Genomic DNA, 19818 nt, shown 5'->3' on the forward strand with positions numbered 1-19818 from the left:
ATTTTTATATATTCTGTATTTGTTTCCCACGAATATTTGAGATTTAAATCTGAACTGAAACTGCCTCTTCAATTGCTAAAGCACAGCAAACATTGTTATTTTCTTGCTATTCCAGACTTTTGAAATACCTTTCCTGACAGCTTTCACATTAGCCAAGTATTTAATTCTTAAAGGAAAATAATTTCTGAATAACCTGAATGGGGTTCCCCGAGGGTTTGATTTTAGGACCACTGATTGCTGTTTATAATTGACTGAATTGTTTAGGCAGCACAATTTAGAAGCTTATGGATTGCATAAAACTTGATAAGGTCATAAACAGTGAACGGAGTAATAGACTTCAAGAATTCAAAGAATGTTGAAATAAGCAGACAAAATTTAGTGTAGTTAAACGTGTAACTGTTTTCATATTGATAACCACCTTGGCAAGGAAGGAATGAGAGGGGAAATGCAAAGATGCTTTCAGCAGCTAACATCTTCTCTGGAGTTTCTCCAGTCACAGATAAAACATGCCTTCAGACCATCACCCACCTCTCCACAACTCGATCCAACGTATTCAATCAGCTCCCCAGTCATGAATGAGCATGAAAAGTGAAGAAGCTAACAACAAAGAGGAGGTTGGTACGCTTTTTGTCAGTGGCCTTCCTATGGATATTAAACCACATGAGCTTTGCTTTGTCTTTCGATCATTTAAGTGATATGAATGTTCACTGATTAAGCCATCACAACAGCCAGTTGGCTTTGTTACGTTTAACAGCAGAGGGGGAGCAGAAGCAGCTAAGAATGTTGCATTCACCTAGCCTGCTGCTGCTGCACACTCAAATGCACTGGTATCCTCCACCTGAAGCATTTCCGGAAGGATGGAAGTCTCATCAGCTTTGTGAAGCATTTAACTGTCTTTATCCAAGAATTCAGATTTCTCCAAGGAGTGACGCACAAGGACAGACTGAATTTTGTTACCAGGTTGGACTTTACTAAAGGAGATTTTGAAAAATTAGCTCATTATCACTCAACCTGGAGGGGATGGAGTGATCACTAAGGACTGCGGATTTAAGAACTTTACTGGTGATATTAGATTAGATTCCTTACAGTGTGGAAACAGACCCCTCTGCCTAACAAGTCCACACCGATCCTCCAGTAACCCACCCAGACCCATTTCCCACTGACTAATGCACCTAACACTATGGGCAATTTAGCATGGCCGATTCACCTGACCTGCACATCTTTGGAATGTGGGAGGAAACCGGAGCACTATGGAGAATGTGCAAACACCACACAGACAATCACCCAAGGCTGGAATCGAACCCTGGCGCTGTGAGGCAGCAGTGCTAACCACTGAGTCACTGTGCCACCCTAACACGGCCAATTCACCTCCCATTTTCCATAGGAGAGGATTCTTCAAATTCTATTTACTACAACGGACTAGTAGTGTTTGTTGTTATAATCGCTGTATGTTGTGTATCAATAACTTGCTAAAATACGGACTATGAGAGTCTTATGGCAGTTCCATCTCAGTGGATATCACGAACTGATAAAAGGAGGGAATGAGAATGTATCGGGTATGAGCAGATAGGGAAAGAATTAAGTTCTGAGTTTTGTGAAACTGAACAGGTTCAGCTGAACACGACACAGATCAAATAAGAACTTGCAGTTAACAAAGGTGGAAAAGCATTCATTATGTAGTGCCATTTAACAATATTGGAAGCATTCAGTATGTAAGGTCAGTTTTACAAGGTGAAAAGTATTCATTATGTCAAACCAGTTAAGGCTAAGGTCATTCATTGTTTAACATCAGATGGCTTCGTCTTTGCTATTGACACTCGCTGATTGTAATGGTCACCCAATCAATATGTATGTTGCCTTGTCTGGATGCTCCTCCCTGTAAAATGACTATATAGTTCATTAAGAAACAGCTATTCCAGAGAAGACTATGAACTCATGTCTCTGTGCACATGGGTGATCGTTCTCTCTCCCTCCAGGGCCCAGAATAAAGATGAAGGAGGTAAAACTATACTGTGTCGGGAGTGTTTTGCTTCAACTGAGGGGAGGGAAAAGGGATGACAATAAGAGTCCATATCTTAAGTAGCCAGTTGCTAAAATTCAAACACCAGAGGCAGTCCAACATTGTAGCATCAGCACAGATTGCCTGCAATTCTAACATCTCTCTTTTACTGCACTAGTAGTAATAAACTTGATTATCCTGACATGAAGTACAACTGAACAGTTTAAAATATCTAATAACAATTAATGAAGTACGCAACACTTGCCACACCACTGACCTAATATCTTTGCGTTGGTAACATCCTCGAAGCAGCTTGGAAACTAGGTCCTCCAAGAAATCCCAGTTACTGACCAGCAATGCATCTTCAAATTCCTGGCGGAAAAAGTCATAATTGAAAAAAAAACATACAATCACCAAATCTCTATTTTCATCAGAGGCTGTTTTAACTATGACAACATTTTACATTGCTTCAGCTAACAGGACAAAATAACATCATGTTTTATTGAAAATAAAACAATGAATATTTGTGAAAATATATTGTAAATTACATATGAATTAGGTGGTGTTTTGTAAACTAAATACAGAGCAGCTCCATATTATGCAAAGAGAATAGGTGCCACCTCAGCTGCCCTCATCTCTCAATGCTGCAGCATAAAAACAGACCACTCCAGTCCAGTCTGGACTAATTTATTCTCCAAAGGTTACACAATCTAATTCTACTCATTATTTCATATGTATTGGCCATAGAATCTAATAATGATGGGAATTAATACCCCCAAAGAGGTGTATTTGGATCTGAAAATGGTACCCCAGCAAATTCATTCACCTCCCATAACTTTAGAAGTGGGGATGTTCACTGATGACTGCACAATGTTCCGCAGCATTTTTGATTTGTCAGATACTGAAGCAGTCCATGCCCAAATGCAGAAAGGCCTGGACAATATCCAGATTTGGGCCCACAAGTAACATTCATGCTACACAAATGCCAGCCATAACCCATCTCAGTAAGAGAGAATCTAACCCATTGCTTGACATCCAAAGGCATCAAGATCACTGATTCGCCCACTAACATTCTGGGGAATAATATTAATGAGAAATTGCACTGGACTAAACCATACAAGTACTGTAGCCACAAGAGCAGGTCAGAGGTTAGAAATCTTGCAGCAAGTAACTCTCATCCTGATTCCAAAAAAGACTTGTGTGTCATCGACAAAGTACAAGTCAGGAAAATGATCGAATACTCCCTACTTGTCTAGAGGAGAGTACCCAACACTTAACGCTTGATACCACTCAGGACAAAGCAGCCTTTCTGATTGACACATCTACCAGCATTCACTCCCTCTAACACCAAGCTCAGAAGCCACAGTATGTACCATCTATAAGATGTACTACAGAAATTCCCCAACGGTCTTTAGACAGCACTCTCCAAACCCACTATCAATACCGTATAGAAGGATAAGGGCAACAGATACATGGGAACACCATCACCTGCAGGTTCGCCCTCAAGCCACTCAATTCACAGTTGGAAACACAATTGCCACTCCTTTAAAGTGTTATTGGGTCAAAATTCTGGAAATTCCTCCCCAACAGCAATGCGGGCCTACCTTGGGCAAACAGACTGCAGAGATTCAAGGTGGCAATTTACCATCACCTTCTCAAGGGCAATTGGGGATGGACAATAAATTCTGGCCCAGGCAGTAACGTTGCACGAATGAATAGCAGAAAAATCCAAATACCGTTGTGTTATAGGACTATTCAGGAAATATAAGTCTGTTAACTGCACTGAAGATGACCAAATTTTGAAAGTGTGTGCATAGGTGGGGAAATAAAGGTTGTGGCCTGATGCTAATAAGTGTACTTGGATTCAATAGCAACTGCAGGCTGAACATCACCACAGAAAATAAATGTATTTTTTTCAAAACATTGACATTTATAAAGGTAGTACAATACACTGAACATGAACGCAAAAGACAAGTGCAAACAGTGACATCTCTACAGGTCAGTGAGTGGTGTCTACATTAAAATACTTGAGGCTTACACATTGTGCAAAGCATTATTCACCAAGATGACCAAATAGAAAAATAAAAATAGCTTTCAGCTACACTAATGATTCAAATATTGCTTCTCTTCCTCTATTTTAAAGTTTATAGTAGTTCACGCATGAGTACAAATGTGACAGGAGCTACTGGTCTGAATTTATTTTTTATTGTCTCTAACCACAATTTTGTCTTCTTCCCCCCACTTTTCACACGTTCACTTTTGGGTTTGTGGAAAATAAATTATTCCAGTGATCAGCCTGTGTGCTTACCTATTTATAGATATTTAATATACAAATTCAAGTAGGGGACAAGGTTTTTCTTTGATCATAGCCACAGTATTTTAAATAAAATGTGAAATTAAAAAGATCACAATTACTCTCCATGCCAAGTGAGATGTGAAAGACACCAGATAAAATGTCAGTGGCACCATCTGTTAGCATTTATGTTGCCAGGTAACTGAAAAACATCAAGTACAAGCTTTGTTATAGTGTTCCAGGCTGGCATAAAGGCCCCATTTGACACCAGGATATAATCTCCATCTGTGCTAAGTTTTGCCACAGTCAAAAGTAATAGTAGGAACAGTGGTGAAAAATGAAAACTTCCACTGTCCTCCATTTGCTCTCAAGGTGTCAGTACTATAAAAAAGCCATGACAACTGAAAAATTAACAGAGAAGCTCAGAGTTTTATCAACAGTTTTCCAATTAAAAAGTACTTGCCAGCGTACTCCAAGGCCAAATAAGCATATTTTACTGAACTATTGTTTAAATGGAGTCCTTGTTAATAATGGGACTCATTGTTCCAGTGTGTAGTTGGGAAAGCACAGGAGGTCAGGCAGCATCTGAGGAGCAGGAAAATCAACGTTTCAGGCACAAGCCCTTCACCAGGAATGAAGAGCTTATACCCGAAACATCGATTTTCCTGCTCCTCGGATGCTGCCTGACCGGCTGTGTTTTCCCAGCAACACACAACTCTGATCTCCAGCATCTGCAGTCCTCACTTTCTCCTGCACACTCTTCCTGTTCAATATCAGAAGCTCAACCTTACAGAGCTCGTTCTCTATTCTTTTCCTTTGCTATCAGATGGCAACCTTCAGTATCTTGCCATTCATATCTCCTCCATACATTCTTTGTTTCTTCCTTCAAGGCCACTCCTTTCAGTCTTGGACCATGACCACATTTTGGAACTTAAAGTCTCCTCCCTCTCACCTTTTTAAAGAATTACTTTCAGCTATAGTAATTACATCAATTTTAAAGAATTGTTCTTTTTCCTACTGAATCTTTCAATTACTCAAAACCTATTACATTTCTAATTTGCCCAGTTCTGATGAAAAGTCCATCAGACTGTCCACAGAGGCAGACAAAAAGTTCTGCAGATATTGGAAATACTCAAGTCTGGTAGCATCAATGGATGGAGAAAAGTGGTTAACAACACTGGGTAAAATTGGGATTGTAAGGTTGTGTTTTTTTTTGTGACCACAATCGCAGAAGACACCCTCACACCTCATGCAGTGAACAGGCCCTGTGCTGCGTAATGGCTTCATACTTAAAAGTTTGTGTCACTGGACAGCCAAAGTATCCCTAAGTTGAATTAATAATTGTTGAACCAAACAGAGCATTCAAAGAACCAATGGTACCTCACCTTGCACCTCATTCTCCAAGTAAAGTGGTCAGCTAGCCAACAAAAGATGCAGTTAGCAGCACAGCAAGTTAACGGCAAAAACAGGCGCATTACTTCCAGTTCGAGTGCTATGTGAACAGATAATCATTGTGTCAACGGCCCTGGCTTTCAGTTTAAGTTATTGGCAGGAGTCACATCCATTTTGCTTTTTAAAGGCAACTTGACATCAGCAAACAGTGCTAAAAAATATTAATTTAGTCTGCAGACATCAATAGCAATAGGACTGCCAGAGGAAGTGGTGGAGACTGGTATAAATTACAACATCTAAAAGGCATCTGGATTGGTGCATGAATAGGAAGGGTTTAGAGGGATATGAACCAAATGCTGGCAAATGGGACAAGATTAGATTAATTTAGGATACTTGGTCAGCATGGACAAGTTAGATCAAAGGGTCGGTTTCTGTACTGTACAACTCTGACTCTAAAAGATCTATTCTTACTAGCATATTTCTCAATGTGATAAGTTTTTTTCAAAATAAAACTTCAACTACTATGATTAATTTTAAATCAAACTGATGTTTTAAATCTGAATTTTCTTCTTCTGTCAGACTCCTGCAATATTTAGTCTTCATTCAGACAATACCATGTTGAATTGAATTTTTTTTTAAGAAGTCTGACAATGCATGCCATAAATTTGGAATCACTAAAGACAGAACTAAAAAAATCTTTATCTCAGTGTTATGGGACATAAATTCCCTTCTATGAAATTTCAGATCCATATGACAAAATTTAATACATTTGTTTAGTTGACTGTATTTCCACACTTAAAAACATAAGATGGCCATTTTTCTTGAGATCAAAGCAACATTATTATTTCATATTATCCTCATGTCCTCTTAACTCAAAATTCAAGTATTGTCATCCTCTGTTGCCAAGTACTTGTGTGAACGAGGTTCATACATACATTCCTTAAAACAGTGATTTGGATGTTCTGTAAGCAATACCTGCATCGTGCTAACATAAAACCAAAGCATGTACAATCCTGACTGCCATCTTCGCCAAATATTGAATGCAATCTTAACCTGCAGATGCAAATGAAACACTGGTGCACTGCAATACCCAGACCTCTGAATAGCAAGGAGGTTCCAAGTAGCATTATACACTAACCCAATTTCAAGCTATTTCTGAATATTACTAATTATAGACTGCTTACATTTAACAGATCCCAGGGCTAGCTCTTCTGTGGAAAATGTTATCATAACAACTTGAAACCTAGTTATTGTGTAGTGTGTAAAGCATGTTTAAATTATGCAGCTTGAACAACATTTAAAGAGTTTTTATTAATCCCATTACTAATGACGATTTTTAAATTCTCAAAATCCTACAGGAGACTGTTTTGTCCAACATATATCAAGGAGGCATTCTTTCCGTCAGGTCTATAAAAGACCAATCTAATTTGTCCAACTCTGCTGTTCGTTCCCAATAGACTTATTTTTTAGATTAGATTAGATTACTTAGATTAGATTACTTATAGTGTGGAAACAGGCTTAGAATGCTTTTCCAAATTTCTATCCATATCTCTTTTTATATCTCTTTTGACAAGTTTTATTGAATCCTACACTCTTGCAGATAATGTCAATGATCTTAAATTTCTCAATCCACCTGCCAGAGAAACCGGTTTCTCTTTATTTACACTTTCCAATAGGCACAATTGCTCCAGTGACTACACTTCAAGTATTTAATTGGCTCAAAAGTACCTTAGGACATACTGAGGTTATGAAGATATTAAATAAATTCACAACTGCTTTCTTGGCCCAAACTCCATCTCACTCAGTCAATGCAAGTTTTGACCCTGCTGTTATATCTTCCCTAAGCCTTTTCTGCTCCAAGAAAAGTAGTCCATGTCCTCTAGTATTTTCAGAGGACTGAAATTCCACATCTTGCATGTCATTCCGGTAGATCCTTTTCGCACACTCTCCAAGGACAAATGGTCAAAGAACAATGCTATCTGTACCTGAATCTGCAGCATAATTCAAACATCGCCCTCTGAATATTCCAGTGGACGGTGGTGTTATCACACATCTAGGAAAGAAAGCTTTAGACTAACACCCATTCTGACTTCTCTCTTCAACAACCATCTAGCCTCTGACTTCTAGTTATTATTTAAAATTCAGCAAAATCTTCAAAACTCTTATAAAGTCATTGTGTACATGCAGGGAATAAAAAGATATGGACCACGTGCAACTGTTTTATCTATGTGCATATACCATATTTTTCATTCTGTAATTGAAATTGTGGAGATTATGCTAATTCAGTCACCTAACAAAGTGTGCTGGATAAGTTAAAGAGTGACATTGTTAAAAAAAATGTAAATCAGAGTGATCTTACAGCAGATTTCATAGCCACTACCAACTGAACTTTGTTGAACAAACTTCAATTTTACAGTATTTTTTTAATCTGGAAAAAAGTACACGCCTGTTAAACCCAAGGACAACTGACCTGCAAACCACTGTCACAGAAAACCAGAAATCACAAGGTTACCCATCTAAATCACTTCTAAGTACAATAAGAAGAGTATGCCTGACATATTGTTTGGTCATAATGAAGAATTATCATGCCATTAAAAACTGGCTTACACTTGCATGAACAAGCTCTAGCACTTAATAGCCTTCATACATTTGAATGATGAATATTTCAGCAAGATACCAGGATAGAAAAGTTGGTGGAGAAAGGCAAATTGGACAGGAGATTCTGATTTCCACATTTAAGTATGACTGAAATTGGACTTAGATTTCCAATTATAGCCTCGTTGCAATTTATACAAAATCCATGTCATCAATGATGGGTACATGCTCAACAGCCAAACTAAAGTTTGTGAAAATGCTATGCCAATTCCAGATCTTGAAAGTTACATTTGCAAAGATGGCAGAGAACTCAAACGAGTCATTCAAGTGGGAGAACACAAACATAACAGAACTATCCACAGGGTGAAGAAATTTTTCATGTCTGTTCCAAAAAGTCTACCCTTAAATTGTGACCACTAATTGGGAACATCTTTCCTGCATCTACCCTGTCTAGTCCTTTTAGGATTGTCACAGCTTTTAGAGATTCCTTGCTCATTCTTATAAACTCCAATGAATAGAGTCCTAACTGATCCAGTTCCTCTTCAAACACAAGCCCTGCCAGCCTAAACCTTTGTCACACTCCGTTCAGAGCCATAAGATCTTCCTCACCATTTGAGACAGTGTACTCTGATCACAACAGCCTAACGCTCCCAAATGGTTTTCATATTGCTTCTGGCTTTTAGGCCAAATACTCTTCTTCTTTCATTGAAAACAATCTCCTTACTTACTCTAGCAAAACCCATTCATAAATTGTGAAACTCAAATGTCCTTGTAACTTTGCTTGCTCCAAGCTAAACAACTTTAGCTTGCCCAAAGACAACGGAAGTCCTTTATCTCTTATATGACTCTAGCAAATCTCTTTGAACACTGTCTGCAACCTTGGCATCTTTCTTACAGTTTGGTGCCCAGAACTGAACAACTACTCCAGCCGTGGCCTAAAATGAATTATAAATATGCAGTACACCATTCCTTAACTATACAGCTACATTAGTAAAACCAATGATTCCTTATACTTCAACTGCTTCTCAACCTGTCATATCACCAAAGACATACATGCATTTTCACCAGCAGGTCCCTCTGCTCTTGAAATCTCATTTAAATTGCACCATACTGCTCACACTTCCCATTCTAATACTGTCTGTTTTGAATCAGTCAACTTTTGTCTTACAGCATTCATCATTTGGATCATTTTTCTAAATTTGAAAGAAGTTGTATATGCAAGATGTTGATGAATGTGGTCACCATATACAAAATATATTTTAGCTACATTAGGAATCAGGACCATTAAAGATTGCATAGTGTCTTTCTTAGAATCCTCAGGATAGATTCTGGTACTTTCAAGATATAGCAGAAGGTTCTAAATGATTGCTTGGCATCAATCGTCAGTTCTGTTGACATTGGTCAAATATTATTAAGGCAATGCTATTTGAAGATTTAAGTGGAAACAGTTAGGTTTTTGCAAACAGATCAGACTCAAAAGACTAAGCAATACAGGGGCAGAAACAGGCCGTTTGTCCATAGTACCATTTGCTCCGCCATTCAATAAAATAATGGCTGATCTGATAATCCTCCACTTACTTGCCAATCTCTACAACCCTTGATTCCCCTGATTAAAAGTCTCACCCTTGAATACATGTAATCACCTAGCCTCAATAATCAGTGAACAGATGCACTACCCTCAAAAAAGAAATCCTCACCTAAATGACTGATCCCTTATTGAAATTATGCCCTCTAGACATAGACTCTCCCAGAGTGGAATCAACCTATCCACATCTACTCTATTAAGCCTCTGAAGAATCCTCTGTCTCCTCTCATTTTTCTAAACTCCACAGATTATAAGCCTAAACTATTCAATCTCTTCTCCTAAGTTTGGCTCAGTGGTTAGCACTGCTGCCTCACAGCACCAGGGACCCGGGTTTGATTCCCACCTCGGTGACGGTCTGTGTGGAGTTTCCATATTCTCCATGTCTGCGTGGGTTCGTACAGGTGCTCTGGTTTCCTTTCACAATCCAAAGATATGCAGATCAGGTGAAGTGGCCATGCAAAATTGCCCAGGTGCATTAATCAGGGGTAAATGTAGGGTAGGGGAATGCGTCTGGGTGGAGAGTTGATGTGAACTTGTTGGGCCAAAGGGCCTGTTTCCATACTGTAGAGAATCTAATCTAAAGTACCTGGGATGAATCTTTGCTGTACTGTTTCTAATGCCACTATATCTTTCCTTAGATAAAAGGGACCAAAACTATTTGCTTGATTTTGGCTGCATTCACTAATGGGTATTTAAAGAAATGGGAGCAGGGTTCATCTCACTTTGATGTGAGATATTTTCAATAGACTTACTGGTGGCCCAAGTGGTACTGAAGAGTCAGAAAAAGGCAAAAACTAAAAACATGATCTTTCTCATTCTAAATGCTATTTGACCAGAGTCTCCAACATTTCAACAACTGCCTACATTTGTATAGCCCCTTTAGGAGAAAGTGAGGACTGCAGATGCTGGAGATCAGAGCAGAAAATATGTTGCTGGAAAAGTGCAGCAGGTCAGTCAGCATCCAAGGAGCAGGAGAATCGACGCCTCGGGCATGAGCCCTTCTTCAGGAATCCCTATAGCCCTTTTAACACAGTAAAATATTTCAAGATACAGTTTCTTCATGATAAAGGGCATGAGTCAGTTCACAAAAGAGACAAGGATTTATGCAACTACTAGGACTTTAGATGATAGGATAAGACTTTCATCCAATTCAAATGTGACAGAACTGGGTGCCAACATTTGCCAGATGTTATACAAATAGATTATAAATACACGTGAATGACTAACTAGGGTGGCACGGTGGAACAGTGTTTCGCACTGCTGCCTCACAGGGCCAGAGACCCGAGTTCAATTCCCGCCTCAGGCAACCGTCTGTATGGAGTTTGCACATTCTCCATGTCTGCGTTGGTTTCCTCCGGGTGCTCCGGTTTCCTCCCACAGTCCAAAAATGTGCAGGTGAGGTGAATTGGCCATGCGAAATTGCCCATAGTGTTGGGTCTGGGTGGGTCGTGCTTCGGAGGGAGGGTGTGGACTTGTTGGGCCGAAGGGCCTGTTTCCACACTGTCAGTGATCTAATCTAATAGGTATACTGTGCACTGCTCCTACAAGACGTGAATAAGCAACAAGGAAACAAGTTTTGTTTTTTCGCAGAGATAAATCAATTTTGTACAAAACTGCAATCTAATGCAGTAAATGTGGATTCACAACACAGCCTGCCAAACAAAGCTGTTAAGTTTCCTGGTTGCAAATGTTACATAATATACAAAAGGTAGATAGCTGTGCAGCTGTATTTCATGTGATAAAAGGAGTTCATCACACTTTAATTATTTTCACAAGTTGGGAGAAGAATTTTTCATGAACTTACCAAAAGAATCATAGAATCCCTACAGTGGGCGGCACGGTTAGCACTGTTGCCTCACAGCGCCTGAGACCCGGGTTCAATTCCCGCCTCAGGCGACCGACTGTGTGGAGTTTGCACATTCTCCCAGTGTCTGCGTGGGTTTCCTCCAGGTGCTCCGGTTTCCTCCCACAGTCCAAAGATGTGCAGGTCAGGTGAATTGGCCATGCTAAATTGCCCGTAGTGTTAGGTAAGGGGTAAATGTAGGGGTATGGGTGGGTTGCGCTTTGGCGGGTCGGTGTGGACTTGTTGGGCTGAAGGGCCTGTTTCCACACTGTAATGTAATCTAATGTAATCTAATCTAATCTAAAAAAAAAAGTGTGAAAACAGGGCAAAATACTTCAGGAAAATTGGACTCTTCCAAGAGATAAGGGGAGTCGCGAGTGATAGAGGTCACGTTTAGTTGCATCATTGTGATCATTTCTTGCCCATCAACTTTTTATGAAGTGAAAGTTAGGTGATTATCATTATAAACCCAAGTAAATAATGGAGTCCGTCCACCCTAAGTAGTCTGGCCTAAGATTTATTTTTGTTCACAGTACATTTTAATCAATGCTCCAGTTGTCCAGCACAGTGGAACTTCCCACCCGAGAGTGTGAGACATTGAGTAAATGTAAAGAGGAAATGGACAGATTTTAAAATAGTAACAGTTTAAAGGATTATGGGTATTGTCCAGGAAAAGTAGAGTTGAGGAAGAGATAAAATCAGCCATGATCATATTCTAAGGTGGAGCAGGCTCAAGAGGCTGAATTGCTTCCTCTTGCTCCTGGCTGTTAAGTTCTGAGAGAGCAAGTCCAACATTTCTTGCTTACCCCTTACATGCATCATCTGACTTAGTTAAAAATCTATTGAAAAGTTGACCAGAATGGCAGATATTTGGGTTTCAAACTGCAGTGCTACAGCAAAACAAATATGATGTTGCACAAGCAATGGCTCTATGTACTTAAAAGCTCCAGAATGGTCCACAAATCAAGGAACTGAAATAGAAAAAGAAAGTTCCTGATTGTATGCTTAAGGCTGTGACATAAACAAGGGATCCACATGACATCATAAATCATGACATGAAATCTTCAGTTGCTAACATGGCCAATAAATCACTGATGTTTTATAGCTTTGCTTAAGTTTTGCATCAATCTTGAAGGTTTACTGGGAGCTTCATCTTATTGATAATACCTTTTTCTTCCCATTCATGGCACAAGAATATTCAAAGATTTCCACTTTTCTTCTGAATTGTTTCTCTTCAAGAAGGCATACAGCATACTTGCCTTCAATCAGCCAGGGCATCAAAATATACAAGTTGGGAAGTTATGTTATAGGTGTACAAAACTTTAGTTAGCTCATATTTGGAATATTGCATGTACATCTGGTCACCATGCTGCCAAAAGGACATCGATGCTTTGGAGAGGGTGCAGAGAAGGTTTACCGGGATGTTGCCTGGTCTGGAGGGTTTCAGTTATGAGGAGAGGTTGGATAAACTCTGCTTGATTTCCCTGGAAAGACAGAGGCTGAGAAGTGACCTGATAGAGATCTACAAAATTATGAGAGGCACTGCCAGGGTGGACAGTCAGAGGCTTTTTCCCTAGGGTAGAAGGTTCAACTACAAGAGGGCTCAGCTTCAAGTTGAGACAGGGAACGTTTAGAAGAGAAATGCAGGCTAGTGGATGCCTGGAATGCACTACCAGTGGAGGTTGTGGAAACAGGCACATTAGCAATGTTTATGGTGTATCTTGACAGACATGAATGGGAGGTGAACAGAGGGATAGAAATTGCACATGGACAGTACGTAGTAGGTCTAAATAAGGATTAAGAATATGCATATGCTTGGTGGGCTGATGGGCCCGTTCCTGTGCTGTACTTAATTGTTTTGTAATTAAATTTGTCTAAAAATGACTGTCACTTTAACAACCCTATAAATAGCAATTTTTGTTTCAACCACTAGTCTGAACACAAAGCTCTCCCTATGCCTAGCAAAGTAAATGCATGAAGGGAAGTCATTAGGCCCAACTTATTTTTTAAGCTTTTGGAAAGCCTCACATTCTCCCATTATGCCAGCCAGTTGTTTCTCCAGCACAGCAATTGCTGGAGAAACTCAGCAGGTTTGGCATCATGTGGACCTAAAATGTTAACTCTGATTTCTCTCCACAGTTGCTGCTAGACCAGCCCAGTTTCTACCACAATTTGTTTTTGTTTCAGATCTTCAGTTCTTTGTTTGCTTTCTGTATTTCTCTAGTGATTTACTTCCACTAATCCATCAGGAGTTCATTTCAAGTTTTAATGATTCTATTGCTCTATTTCATCACAATCACCTAAATTTGATTCACATTAGCTTTACTCTGTGGTTTCTTGCCCAAACATTCCTGATTTAGTTTCAAGTTTTTTTAAAGAATCTATCTTTCTTTTGTCTTATCTACAAAATGAACCCTTCATTAAAGGGCTGAACTTTATGATCTTCATCCCCTGGCATGATGATGAATTTGTTTTTTGGCTCTTTTGGAACTCCCTCTCCAGAACCAGGAGAGGAGTTATTCTGGACAAACTGCTAATTTTGTTTCTCTCCCCACAGATGCTGCTGGACGTGCTGCCTTGCTACAGCACTTTGTTTTTATTCCTGAGCATCCACCTTGTATCTCAGTAATGAGACTGACAACAGTACAGTTCCCACTGCTTAAAACTAGTGCGTTTATCGGAATGCAATGTGTGATCTATATGGACTTCAGTAAGGCGCTCGATAAGATTCCCATGGGAGACTGGATAGCAAGGTTAGATCTCACGGAATACAGGGAGACCTAGCATTTGGATACAGAATTGGCTCAAAGGTAGAAGACAGAGGGTTGTGGAGGAGGGTTGTTTTTCAGACTGGAGGCCTGTGACCAGTGGAGTGCCACAAGGATCAGTGCTGGGTCCACTACTTTTCATCATTTACGTAAATGATTTGGATAGGAGCATAAGAGGTACAGTTAGTAAGTTTGCAGATGACACCAAAATTGGAGGTGTAATGGACCTCAGATTACAACAGGATCTTGATCAGATGGGCCAGTAGGCTGAGAAGTGGCAGATGGAGTTTAATTCAAATAAATGCAAAGTGCTAGGATAGTGAAGAAAGTCAGAGTATTGAGTACAGGAGTTGGGAGGTCATGTTGCAGCTGTACAGGACATTGGTTAGGCCACTGTTGGAATATTGCATGCAATTCTGGTCTCCTTCCTATCGGAAAGATGTTGTGAAACTTGAAAGGATTCAGAAAAGATTTACAAGGATGTTGCCAGGGTTGGAGGATCTGAGCTACAGGGAGAGGCTGAACAGGCTGGGGCTGTTTTCCCTGGAGCGACGGAGGCTGAGGGGTGACCTTATAGAGGTTTACAAAATTATGAGGGGCATGTATAGGATAAATAGACAAAGTCTTTTCCCTGGGGTCGGGGAGTCCAGAACTAGAGGGCATAGGTTTAGGGTGAGAGGGGAAAGATATAAAAGAGACCACAGGGGCAACGTTTTCACGCAGAGGGTGGTAAGTGTGTGGAATGAGCTGCAAGAGGATGTGGTGGAGGCTGGTACAATTGCAACATTTAAGAGGCATTTGGATGGGTATATGAACAGGAAGGGTTTGGAGGGATATGGGCCGGGTGCTGGCAGGTGGGACTAGATTGGGTTGGGATATCTGGTCGGCATGGATGGGTCGGACCGAAAGGTCTGTTTCCATGCTGTATATCTCTACGACTCTATGACTAATAGTCCAGCTTTCCTTCAACTATCTGCATACGATCAAATGTAAATTAAACAGCTGAAAATACACAGTGGCAAGTCACATATTTGGACAATTGTGCAAACATTCAGTTTTAATACTTAATATTCATTGACTATTTATAAATTTTGTATTTAATTTTAAATGGAGCTAGAAAGTGGCAACCTCAGTTAGGGCGGGGGAGTCCAAAAGTATGTGTCATCGGTCTAAGGGGAGAGGGTAAAGATTTAAAACGGACCTCAGGGACAACCTTTTCATGCAGAGTGGTGTGTGTATGGAATGAGCTGCCAGAGGAAATTATGGAGGCTGGTACAATTTCAATATTTAAAAGCAGCTGGATGGGTATATGAAGAGGAAGGGTTTAGAGGGATATGGGCCAAATGCTGGCAAATGGGACTACATTAATTTAAGATATCAAAATTAATAAGATTTGGAACTATGTAGGTAAAGCACTGGGCTGCAAATCAGAGGAGCTTGTGTTCATGATACATAGTACTCTGACCTAACTACACTTCAAGTTCAGCAGCTATCACTTACATTATGTTACTGATGGACATGTTGGACCGAAGGGTCCGTTTCTGTGCTGTATGACTCTATGACTGATAAAATGCACACTGGGGAGTGGCAATCTCCTTGTTGAACCTCAACAAATCTTTTTATGAGGGGGAAAATAATTGAACAATGCTCAATGGGAAACCCCAACTTGTAAGCAGTAACTTAATGAATGGCAATCTTGGGGTGAATATAGCCACTTGAACTGCCTGAAATAGCCAAACTGGTGCAAACATTTTTGTTGGCACAGTCGAAACCAGCACCAGTTGCCCAATATAGACTGCTCCTCATAGGGTCTTGCAACACACATGGTTGCATTGCTGCAAATGGTTCCAGCAGTCTCACCTGCCCTGGAACTGTTATTATACATCCAAACACTGATTAAAAATAGCTGCTTCTCTTTATCCTCTGCAATAACAATGTAAGTGATAGCTGCTGTACTTGAAGTGTAGTTAGGTCAGAGCACTATGTATCATGAACACAAGCTCCTCTGATTTGCAGCTCAGTGCTTTGCCTACACAGTTCCAAATCTTATTAATTTTGATTGTAGTAAATAGATGTACAATACTTGGGCACACAGATTAGGAACACCTGGTCTTTCTTTCAAAAGTTGCATCCTCAGCTATTTTGACACCATTTAGGCTGTAATTCTGTATTTATGACATTTATTTTTGTTTCCTATATGACATACTTCAGATTTGTCATCAAGGCAATCTGCGATTACTCTGCCCACTTGTGTGTTTGGTCCAACTCACTTTATAGTTCCATAGCAGCCTCATTGGAATTAGCCCTAACTTGTAGTTTTGCATAATTTACAAGCTACTCTAATTTCCACATCATTAATGCAATACAGAAACAAAAGATGTTTCAACATTGATCTGTGGGACACCCATTGCAATTTTTCCTACTCTGACCTACCTTCAACAAAACACAATCTGTTTCTAATGCTTTGACCAATTCTTCAAAAAAAATTGTTCAATTTTGAACTTGAATAGTCTCTTGATTTAAGGTCAATGTGTAGCAGACAGTCAAATGCATTTTGTCTGTCTAGGCATATTACAGGGCTTTTCAAAGTACACCCAGATGCCACTTCCTCAAAAAAAAGACAAAAAGTTAGTCAGGCAACATCTAAACAAATATGAATGATTAGTTAGTAATTACCACAACTTCAAAACAGAAAGCACAATTGATTACGTGCCACATTTTTTGGAAAATGAGCACCATATTAAAGCTAATTTCCAAACCAGTCAGGCATTGAGTAATTACATGCTCTCAGTAGACTTTTTTTAATCGAGTGCAGATGTGTTATGACAAACCTCTGGATGAGGTTGGACTTGAACCCAGGCTTCAGGGCAGACAGGTAGGTACACTCATACTTGACAGCAGACCTACATCCTCAGAGTAAACATTAATGCCACACAAATCTGTCACCAAGGCACACACTATTGCCTGATTAATTGTACTTAAAATAATGCCATTATTATCACTTAAGTCTTTGCAATTTTATGAGACCTAATGGCTCTCATTGCTGCAATACTTACATCACAATTATTTAATACATGTTAATTATTTCATGCTTATTCAGGGTTTCAACTCAACATACATCTTAGGGGTGCAAATCTTTCCCACGAGTTCAAAACATTGTTTCAAAGTAATTGCTAATACAGTTGCAACTAGTTTTAAGTCCTTTTTTGTATCTGTGACCGCCTTCTCAATATATGTGTGCAACATTCGCAACCTTAATTGCACAACAACTGTAGATTTTTTTTCCTCTTTCTTAATATACTTGATTAATTTATTAGCCAACTTAAAGTCACTCAGGTCATCGGATGCTTGCTTATTTAAAGAATGCAATTGACCTGCAAAATTAATATTATACTTTTAAAATAAATTTCTCCTTATTCTCCACTAAAATCTACTAAAACAAAAACTCTTGTTGATGGGGCTGAGCATATTTCTGAAGCTAGTCATCATTCAGAAGTTCTATAGTATCTTTACTGGACTGCAGTGTTTTTTGATTCTGGACTGTGCCAGATCTGATTCTTCCACAGTGCATTACTGAATTCTGACCAGACATGTGACAGTGAAAGACAGTAGGAAGACCTGAAATGTTTTCTGCAAATGAAGAGCCTGATGCCAATACGCTCTCTTTGTAGAATAACCATACAACATTATAATACTGACTTAAATTAATGCAGTCAATTTAAAAACTGAAAACTGCATCTATTTTCACAGCCCTGCACTGGACTCCGGTGGGATGCTGACGTTGTGCAGAAGTAAACCATAGGAGTAGAAATTAGGCCATTCAATCATGACTGATAAGTTTCTCAACCCCATTCTCCCACCTGCTCCCTGTAACCTTTGATCCCATAACAGTCAAGAACCGGTCTAAAATATTCTCACTAGTTTTCAAATAAACCTGTTGGACGATAACCTGGTGTTGTGAGGTTTTTAAACTTTGTACACCCCAGTTCAAAACCAGCACCTCCAAATCTTAAATATTCTCAATGACTTTGCCTCCACAGTCGTCTGTGGTAATGAATTCCATACATTCTGACTGAAGAGGTTTCTCCTCATAAACATTGTTAAATGTTTATAACAACTGTTCCTCTTTCAATTTATTGTACCTGAAGCAGTTTATGAAGCTTCAGTGGCACTGTAATTGGCCTTTTTATTTTTAACCCTGCTAGAGACTAAAACATTACCATGCTGGTGATATTGATACTTTGGAAACGGTTCAGACAGAGAAGGGCAACCAGAATGACATCCTTTGCTGCACAGATATTAAAAGTCCCTGTGTTACATTTTAGACTTTGAAAATGACGAAAGCATTAAATTGTGTTTAAGCTAACAATTATTTCCAGTTATACTAAGGACAGCTAGTGGCGGAGGTTCACTGGGCTAAAACCCAACCACCAGCCTTCTGAAGTAGCAAATTCCAGAGTGACCGTGGTCTGGGTAAAGAAATATTTCCTCATCTCAGTCTGAAATGGTCTACCCTCATATACTGACATTGTGATCCTGGTTCTAGATTCTTCGATCAAGGAATACATCTGCCCTACATTTAATCTATCTCGTCCAGTTAGACATTTACACATTTTGACCTGATCCCTCCTTATCCTTCTAAACTTTAGTGAATTCTGGCCTAGTATAACCAATCTTTACCCATACAACAGTCCTGTCATCCCTAGTTTTAGCCCAATGAACCTTCGTTGCACTCATATTGTAACCATATTCTCTTGAAAGAGACCAACGCCAAACACAATACTCCAGGTGTGGTCCTACCAAGGTCCTGTACTGAGAATGTGCACAGAGGAGCCTCGATTACCCGAACACCAATTATCTGAAAATCAGATTATCCGAACAGGATCTGAAGGTCCCGTGAAACCCTTACAACAGTGGTGTTACCAACAATGGTGCAGTAATCGCGTCTTTTATTAACAGTACGTAAATGAGGGTCACCTGCACTAAAGGTGTGCAAATGTTGCATCAAAGAGATGTTAATGACACTGGTGCAACAATCTTAGTCAATTGTCACAGTGTTGAAAGAATTTTCACACAAAAATGACTGACATGCTGAAGGATTTAAAATGCATGACAAAAATCAGTGGTGTCTTCACTCCCTCTACGACTTTTTTCCGAGTTCGTATCTAGTCCAATTGATGGGAGTTTGTTGTAGTTACGTACCTTGTCTGTGAAGAGAAAGCAGACCACCGTGACAATTGAACAGAAAAGCGAGATTTTACAGCATCTGGATCACGGGGAAAAGGCAAAAAAGGTTGCACAGGAATACAACATTGGAATAGCGACAGTGTCTGACATCAGGAA

At 39.6% G+C, this 19818-nt stretch overlaps 1 protein-coding gene across 4 annotated transcripts in view; it reads right to left on the reverse strand.

Moving 5' to 3' along the window:
- Window positions 1–19818, reverse strand: part of LOC122557689 (chromatin remodeling regulator CECR2-like) — an 88287-nt gene that overhangs the window by 59917 nt on the left and 8552 nt on the right. For all 4 annotated transcript variants that reach the window (XM_087996343.1, XM_043705536.2, XM_043705535.2 and 1 more), the window contains exon 2: window positions 2277–2371. In XM_087996343.1, coding sequence (XP_087852469.1) covers window positions 2277–2371 — 95 coding nt within the window. The remainder of the gene's footprint in view (window positions 1–2276; window positions 2372–19818) is intronic.

This window comes from Chiloscyllium plagiosum, unplaced genomic scaffold (assembly GCF_037043375.1).
Source record: "Chiloscyllium plagiosum isolate Xiang-an unplaced genomic scaffold, Cpla_swu_hap1 HiC_scaffold_18, whole genome shotgun sequence".
In the NCBI taxonomy this organism is placed as follows: domain Eukaryota; kingdom Metazoa; phylum Chordata; class Chondrichthyes; order Orectolobiformes; family Hemiscylliidae; genus Chiloscyllium; species Chiloscyllium plagiosum.